The sequence below is a fragment of the Impatiens glandulifera genome, chromosome 3 (assembly GCF_907164915.1).
Source record: "Impatiens glandulifera chromosome 3, dImpGla2.1, whole genome shotgun sequence".
Taxonomy (NCBI): domain Eukaryota; kingdom Viridiplantae; phylum Streptophyta; class Magnoliopsida; order Ericales; family Balsaminaceae; genus Impatiens; species Impatiens glandulifera.
This window is the reverse complement of record NC_061864.1, coordinates 24,053,987-24,063,184: the sequence shown is the minus strand read 5'-3', so window position 1 is coordinate 24,063,184 and position 9,198 is coordinate 24,053,987. Positions and strand designations below refer to the sequence as shown.

The following is a 9,198-nucleotide window of genomic DNA, read 5'->3' as shown; positions in this document are numbered from 1 at the left end:
TCCTCTCTTGTTTAATATATTTTTTAAGCCTAATTCATTGTCATTCAGCCGCTCACCTCATCGATATTCTTTAAACTTAATCTCTTTATTCTCTAACCTCATCAAAAAAAACCTTCATCTGCTCACCTCCTGTCCAACCATCACTTTATTTAAATTATTGATTTAATCTCGCCATCTTTGACTTATGAAGCTTTGATGCTTTGATGTATCTAATCTCGCTCGCTATTTCAGTCTTGATTTATCTATGTCGTTCAACACTTATTTAGAATTCAAGATCTATCTTCGCCGTTCAACACCTATTTAGAATTCAATATCTATCTCCGCCGTTCAACACCTATCTCCACCTTTCAACACCTTAATTCAAATTTTGTTTTGAATTAGAATATTTTGAATTCAAGATTTGTTATAAAAAATTAAATTCGGTTCGAATTTGAATTATTCGAAATTCGAACCCGAATATCAAATTCGGTTAAATTTTATTATAATTTATTCAAATTCGGTTCATTTTTTGAATTAGCTAAAAAAAAAATTCAAAGAAACCAAACTGAGGAACTCGAATAACCCGAAAACCGAATCGTTAAACACCCCTACCTTGACCCTAAAAGGTAAAGATAATAATGAGAACTTATGTTAAAATTCATACACCAAAAAATGACAAAAAATATAGGTAATTTACCTCAAAAATATATTAACATCTAAAATTGCTAATTAAGTGCGATTTAAATCCCAACAAACTCACACATAATAATTTAAAAGAATCAGTTCAATTTGCAGAAGCCTTAAAAAAAATTAAATTACAATCCCAACTATTATAATATTCAAGATTTAATGTGAAATTTATACAATAGTTCTTTCATAATAAAGGAGTCACATCTTCTCAAACATATCAACACTAATATGTCCTCTAATGTAACTTAAAAAAAATCCTTTCACCCAACAATAAATTAATATTATATGAAATTCCCAAATTATAAAATATTGCATTTAATTATCTTTACTAATATAAAGGAATTATAAACTATATTATCTTAGTTTCCCATATAAATTTTCTCTTTTAATAAAATGCAACAATAAATGAAAGTCTCAAATGATTCATTAATGTAAATGAAGGTTTCACATGATTTAGATCGCCATAAATTAGATCCAGCCTAAAATCAGAAGATCTACACAAAACAAAACAAAAAATAAGAGTCCGCAGAAAATCTACACAAAAACAATAGATCTACAAAAATAAAATTTTACTTTTATGATCGGTGAGAAGCGGCAGGATATGTGGATGAAAATTTTCGTTCAATCGAAGGCAGAGGTCAAAGAGAATGAACTGGCAGAGGTCAAAGAGAATGAACTGTGTTGCGAGAACGAATGGAGAATCAAAAATTTGTTTATGAGCAGGGGCGTAGCCAAGTACAAGCTTGGCCCGGGCGGTAGCCCTAAACATCCTGTATACATTCTTCAATAACGACGGTAAATTACCGTTTATTTATTATTTCCTGTCGCTATATTTTGTTTATTTATTTGATGAAAATTAGCATTTTCAAATCTTGGCTCAGAAAATGGAGAGATAACTGGATTCAGGAGACAGAAAATGAAAAATAATTGTGAGGGTTAAAACATATGTAGATATGTAGGGAATAAGACTGAAAACTGAACAAAAATTGACATGTAACCACTTCATGTCATTCCCTCCATATTACCGACATTGTTTACGTTGTCGGTAGAGTTTATTCGATTATATAAATATAAGTAAAATATCATTTTATATTTATTATTCAATAGAACAGGTAATAAAGATCAAATGATTACTAAAAACCAGAATTTTAAATGTTAAAAGGCCTCAAGAGGCTCGTTATTTAAGTAGCTAGTAGTGTTAACATATCTAAATCGGCAGTTCGGACCGTCGTGTTCACTTGCCGCCGCTGGCGGTTGTACCAGAATCAGTTATCATCTTCTTAAACTCATCAAAATTAACAGATCCGTCTCCATCAGAATCCACAGGTTTGATCATCGATTCACAATCATCAACAGAACATTTCTCACCTATTTTCGTCATCGTCTGTTGGAGTTCACCTGATGAAATTACTCCATCATTGTCCTTATCGTACACCTCGAACGCGTCCTTCAGTTCCTGCACGCCTCCGTTTCCATTCTCGCCGCCGCAGAAGGTGGTGAATTCCTCGAGATTGAAGAATCCGTCGCGATCTGTATCGATTGCCTCCATCATTCGCTGAACTTCATCTTCGGAGGTATTCGAACCGAGTGCTTTCATCACGTGGACAAGCTCTGTTATAGAGATCTTGCCGTCGTCGTTGGTGTCGAAACGGCTGAATACTTTCTTTACTTCATCTGGGTTTTGGAGATAAACCGACTTATTATTGGTAGCCATTGATGTTGTTTTACAGAGTTTGTGATTTGGGGAAGAAGAAGAAGATGGTTATTTAAACAAAATCTTCACATTTACACGTGTCCACAGTTGGAGGTGCTTTCTTCTTTTTTGCTTTATAATATCTTAAATTAGTAATAAACAAAAGAAGTGTAAAGATGTTTCATTGTTTCTTTCATTGTGTCTGTCCACGTGGTCATAGTATGAAAAAACGTGTCATGTTGGGGGACCCACTTTGTTAGGATAAGATAAAAAAAAGTCTTATAGAAAAGTAGATGATTTTCTATATGAATACCCTATTTTACAAATTAGTTTTGCTGCACTTATTGAATTTTGTATAGTTTTAATAATTGACTTTTTATTTTACCTATTATTTTCAAATTAATTAATTTATTAAATAAAAAAATATAAAATATTTTTTTATTTTATTATATTTAATAAATATACAAAAATACTATGAGTAGTGAGAAAATATTACACCCAAACACCACACATCCAAGGTTCCTTATTTGAATTGTCAAGAGATTTTCCAATTTTTAATGAATTGTTCCTAACATTAATATACATAATTAAATTTATAATATCATAAATATATTTTTTTATAATAATTTAAAATTTTTGAGATATTATATCAAAAAAATGTGTTTATATAATTTTATTATTATTTTAGATAATATAAACATTGCGCGCAAATTTTTTTATGAAGAATGATAATAAATGAACCCGATAATACCGTAGCAATCTTGCGTGCCTAAGTACATAAGTCCGGCATGAATAGAGTGTGTGCGCCCTCAATAATTCGGTTATTTAAGAATGGATTATGATTGTAAATAAAATACTCACGTTAGCACAGTTGATGAGTTTTCTTTTCATTGATTTTTTCTTTTTCTTTTTTTATAAATTAATTAAAATATTTTAAACTAGTATTACACTAAAAAGTGTGAATATATTGTCATAGGATGGAAAAATGTGCCTAGTTGGGACCCCACTTTGATAGGATAAGATGACATTTATCAATAATAAAAGAAGATGATTTTCTATATAAATTCCCTGCGGCATATTAGTTTAGCTGCACTATTTTGGATTTATTTGTACTATTTTGAGTTTTTTTAATATTTTTAAAAAATACACCTTTTATTATAGGATTATTATTCTAATTATTAAATTATTTAATTTATTAATAAAAATGTTAAATTAATTTTACTTTACTTTTTATTACTTTTAAATTTTAAATAAAAAAATATATTTTAATAATTTATATAAAAAAATATTAAATTTTCATTTTTCTATCAAATAAAAAAATTTCTTAAATTCCCAAGATTAAACAAGCTTTTAATATAAGGAGGAGAGTACTAGTTTTATTTGTCAGCTTACATTTTATATTAAACACTTATTCAAATGGTTAAGTAACATATCTTTAATTTTCATAAAAAAAATAATGTTATTTTATTTATATATGATAATTTATTTTATTCTTTAAATTCTTATTTAGAATATAACTAAATAACAGGGTGGAAGATTGAATTTTATAATAAAAAAAATTACTTCAAAAAATATTAAGAAAATATATGATTTTGGCACAAAAAAAAAACATTTGTTCAATAATATACAAACTTCTTAAAAAAAAAAATTATCAAACCTAAACCAAAAAGAAATGCCTCTAAACATAATTTTATTCTAACCATTATCATATTAATTATTATGATCAAATAATATATATATATATATATATATATATTCATATGATAATTATGATCAAATAAATATTATTTTACTTTTTATGTATCAAAGATTTTTCGGATTAAAATATATAAAAAAAATATATGATTCGAGTTATTTAAATAAATGACTTTGAGGTAAATATATTTTTTATAAAAAGATTTAAAATATATTAATATATAATAATAAAATAAAAGATATTTTAGATAATGAATTAAATGATGTAATTAAAGAAAAATATGATTTTTTAGGTTATAAATTATTTAAATAACATGTCCCAAAACCTTAGAATATTTCAAAAAAATTTATATATATTCATACAACAACAATTTCATTCGGTGCATTTTTTCTTCTACAAATAACATGACTAGAGTTAGGCATATAAACTAAAATTATTATTAACTAATCCTTATTCAAATAGTATGACCTAGAACTAAATTTTATTTTTTGAACAAAATTAATTTACCCATTTCATTTTTAATCTTTTTAATTAATTTTGACTCATTTATTATATTTAACACATTTATTTAATAAATTATTATAATTAAATAAAGTGACTTTTTTTTCAAAAATATAATAAAATAAAATAAAGTTACTTAATACCTAAAATATCCTCTACTCTAATTGTTAACTTTATATCTTTGAATCATCAAACAGTTATAATATTAAAATAAATTATTTCCGTATAACAAATAATTTATAAATCATTATATATATCAAATTAAGAATTTATTAATTTACTAAATATTAAATAATAACAAAATAACAAAAAATAATCCATAGTGGATAAGTCTGGGTAAAACTAATTTTAACTCAAACCCAGCCCCTAAACTTGTTCAAACCTAAATATTCAACTCAAACTTTTAATTTCGGGTCGGGTTGGGTTAGGTTTGGGGTAAACCCGAACTTTGCTCACACCCCTACACATGGCTTGCTATACTTTTTCTATGCAAGATTATCAACCATATCTATAAAGAAATAGATGGCTCATTGTTCATATTATGTTGTTACCCAAAATGTTCATACAACAACAATACCATGGTTCAGATTCATCCAAAAAAGATTTTTTTATGATGTGTTTTTCAGGATTTCAATTTTTATGCTATTATTGTTGTTTGTTTCAGCATGAACAAGTGATTCAAGAAATTGCATGCTTTACCAACACATCAGTAGCATCGACAATCAAATTACAAGAAGCTTTTAAAATGAGAGGCTCAAACATTACTATCCATAGTCATAGTACAAGCAGACTGTAAATAATCAAGTGCTAGCAAATCCGAATACATAAATAAAGGAAGAGCCAAAAACTTTATTGCAAATTAAACCAGAAAGCTTACTTCTTGAGGGCAATGAACAATCCCCATTTCTGCTCACCCTTAGAGCTCCTCACCAGCTTGGAATTCCAACCCCCAACTATATCTTTGTAGTCATCCTATAAGATTATTCCAGTTTTTCTTTGTTAATCCAAAGAATAAATATTCATAACAACAGATTAATTAATATATTACTACAAAGGGAAATTTCAAAGAATGATTCACCTCAGAGAAGTCCTGAATGAATGCATCTTTTTCTTTCTCAACCTCATCTAATTCCTTCTGCAACACCTTCAGGAACTGAAAAAAATAAAATAAAAAACGTCATCTTTGGTTAGTATGATTTCAAAGTCCACATACTTTGCAGAAAATGGAGGATAAAGAACCTGATCAGTCCTGTCTTCTGCAATCACATCCTCAAAGCCAGCATCTTTAAGCATCTGTAGATGTCCCAAAACTTAAATTAGTCATCAAGGCCTTGTTTCAGGAAGGGTGATTTCGATTAATCCAAATAAAACTCATTATTGCATCAACCAATTACCAATACAAAGGATGTTTTAGGCTTTTATCCCTAAATAATTCATGGCGGTTTTGTTTCAAAGAAAAGTTGATTTATCTACAAAATAATTTACATGAAACAAGATACAAGTGTCCAGCCAGAAAAGAACTTTCTGTGTAGTATGTACCTGGCCATATGTTTCAACATCATGAAGATCATATCCCCTTTGCTTTATGTAATCTGCAAATTCTGTGGAAGGTTTTCCTTGGCTCTTGCAGTAGTCACTGATAAGAACCTTTCCTCCTGGCTTTAGCCATTTGTAAAATGATTTGAATAATGCAGGTTTGTCCTGAGAAAGAAAAAAAAAACAAATCAGAATCGAGATTATAGTCAATATCAATTTTACTGGAATGTTCTGATGAGCAGGAAAAGTTGTCAAATTTGAAAAGATCGGTTTATTATTAATAAAAAAATTACCTGAATGTGAAGAATGGTGTCTCTGCTGTAAATCACATCAAATGTATTATCTGGATAGGTCTTCTTGGTGCAATCAGCAACTTCAAACTCAACTGCACACTTCAGTCCAATTGCCCTTTCAAGAGCAAAGGAAATCATATTGACCGAAAGATCAAGGCCTATGACATGAACATCAAAGTTCTCAGCCATATAGAAATCTCCTCCACCAATTCCACATCCCACATCGAGGACTTTCTGACCGGGCTTAAGATCAAGTTTTGCAACAAACTCTTTTGTTGTCTCTGATCAAACATAAAAATAAAATTAGAAAACTCCGCCTGTTCAATCACTTCTCACACAATTATTAAAATGGTGACAGATCAAACAAGGATTAAGACATATAGAAATCACATGGAAAGAAAGCTTACCAACTCCGCCTGTGCTAATAAAACCCTGGCCAAATACCCGTTCATAGCGAAGTATTCCACTGCATTTGTACTGAACATTGTCCAGAAACTGCTGGAACCCCCTATCATTCTCAGAATCAACTTTCTTCCATGACCAGCAAATCTGCATCAAGAAAGAAGATGAGCTAGGACTTAAAAACTTTGCATAAGCTAATTAATTGGTCAAACTAACAACGACAAAGTATTGAGAAAAATACAATTTGTTACCTGGTTCTGGTTCTTTTTGTTTCTAACATACGCTCCAATGCATTTGCAGCTTATGAGAGACAGTTCAAAAGAACTCCCAGAATCATCACGGAAATGACACTCTTTGAAAACCTGTTATCCCATTCAATTGGGGGGGAAGACTAATAGTAAATAGGTTTTCCTCAAACGAAAAGGCATATTGCTAGATAGCAAACAGAGTTTTGAAATTGTAACAAAAAAAAGTTTGGAAGGAAAGACATGTTTTTGCTTTCTCTAGCTCTCTTAGATGAGAAGAATAAAATCTAGACTAGAATCAAGAGAGAAATGGAGGCCAAGACAATCTGTAATTCCATTCAATTCGTTTGATAAATTTCATAGATGGTATTACATCTTTTTTGCGAAAAGTGGACAAGAATTATGACAATCTATTATAAGCAAGCTCACTCAAAAGAATGATAAGTATTAGCAAGAAGCATATTAGTACCTTTGTGTAATATCTTGGCTCCCGATAGTGAGTAGGATTGTTCTTCCGCTTATGGTCTCCAGATTGATGGAAGCATGACTCTCTGAAGAAGATAAATCCACCAACCTTCAACCATTTGACCATTCTCTCCACAAGATTCTCCACCTAAAATTGAGAGAATGACATGAACACTTAAACTGATATCCAATCAACAACTATGTATGTATGGGCAAAATAAAAACATATTCACAAACCATGTACATGTAAAATATACAAATGAAGAGGAGATTGTGAAATGGATAGAGTTCTTTCTGCATTCTCGAATTTGAAAAAATTTATGGCATTTTATAAGCAATTTAGCTAACTTGTTTATATACTTCACCTCGATATCAGACAGATACATCAATAGCCAGTTTGAGAATATAATATCCATGGATTCAGCAGGAATATCCAGATCAGGAGATGTCACATCAGCACACATGAATTTCACATTTTTGTAGTGCCCATTGATGCTCTCATTCTGCATATATTTGAATTAGAAGGGTTGTGTGAAAACACAAAATTCTTTTATACTTTTGAAAGAACATGAGATTACCTTCTTTATCATGCTCTCAATAAAATCAAGGGCCAAAACCTCACCAGCTTCCTTAGCTAGCTCACCAGTAAAACGACCAATCCCAGCTCCCAATTCCAGGATGGATTTACCTGCATAAGGTGGTAGCAATGATAGCACCTGCATCGATTCCAAAAGATGAGTTCTTGATAATTTTCATTTCTTTAGCAGAATAGGTGAATTAATGGATGCTAGATCTTATTTGAATGACAAGAAAGTAATCAAAACCTCAGGTCTCTCCTCTTTGTCAAGATCTGCAGCTTTTGAGTCGAGCATCATGGCCTCGACAGTGAGTTCAGCAGAATGCTCAATCCAGTAGCTTTTTTGAACCTCACGTTCTTGTCCTATAAATAAAACACAATGAATCAAGTCAATTGGTGATAATGTAGCTCATCTGAAGTTCAATTATCGCAAACCCTTGATCACATTATCTAGAGACACAGATCGAGAGTAAGTAAATTCACCTTGAGAAGCCATGTCGATGCGTTTTCAGTGAACTGACAGATTTAGATGCGGTAAGGTAAAATGCTTCAAGAACCCAGTAGAGGAGAAAGAAAGATCGATCTAAAAGAGAGATCTTGGGATGGAAATGAAGAGATTAAGAACCCTCAATGGCGATTCGAGATCTGGAAAATGTCCTGCATCTACGGTTGTTCTGTCGGCCCTTCTGATGCATAACAAGGAAAGTTTCACTCCGAATTCAAGATCTAGGGTTGAGTTTCGATGAGGCAAGATGTGTTATGAGAGATATTTATAGAGCGAGAAATGCATGGAAATGGTATGATTCAGATCCAACAGCTGTACAGACTACAGAGATCTGAAATGTGGGCAAATAGGGCTCTTTTAGCCTCAGACTGAGAAAAGATTAGTTCTTTCTTTCGAGGAAGATAGACAAATAACAAAAATAAAAAATGATTATCTTTTAGATATCACTTCTAAACATGGGATTTTGAAGTGGTGAATAGATTATTACAAAATTGTTAAGAAGGTAATGTAAAGTTTTAGATGAGAAGTGACAAGTAAATAAGAACAAAAATTATAATTCATGTAGCCGTTTTATGTCTAATTGTATGGTTTGGAGAAGTTTTTTCGTGGTTAACCG

General features: G+C 30.6%; 2 protein-coding genes across 2 annotated transcripts; both read right to left on the bottom strand.

Annotated features, from left to right (window-relative positions):
• Positions 1 to 1,864: 1,864 nt before the first annotated feature.
• LOC124932384 (calcium-binding allergen Ole e 8-like) lies at positions 1,865 to 2,419 on the bottom strand. Its single transcript, XM_047473001.1, has one exon. The coding sequence runs from the start codon at positions 2,381 to 2,383 to the stop codon at positions 1,904 to 1,906; it is 480 nt and encodes a 159-aa protein (XP_047328957.1). The 5' UTR covers positions 2,384 to 2,419; the 3' UTR covers positions 1,865 to 1,903.
• Positions 2,420 to 5,236: 2,817 nt separating this feature from the next.
• LOC124931190 (phosphomethylethanolamine N-methyltransferase-like) lies at positions 5,237 to 8,931 on the bottom strand. The gene is made up of 12 exons (XM_047471586.1): positions 8,561 to 8,931; positions 8,325 to 8,440; positions 8,079 to 8,216; positions 7,866 to 8,003; positions 7,505 to 7,648; positions 7,042 to 7,152; positions 6,796 to 6,937; positions 6,389 to 6,669; positions 6,099 to 6,260; positions 5,799 to 5,852; positions 5,638 to 5,712; positions 5,237 to 5,531 (listed from the first exon to the last, which is right to left on the bottom strand). The coding sequence occupies exons 1-12, from the start codon at positions 8,571 to 8,573 to the stop codon at positions 5,433 to 5,435; spliced, it is 1,473 nt and encodes a 490-aa protein (XP_047327542.1). The 5' UTR covers positions 8,574 to 8,931; the 3' UTR covers positions 5,237 to 5,432.
• Positions 8,932 to 9,198: the final 267 nt, after the last annotated feature.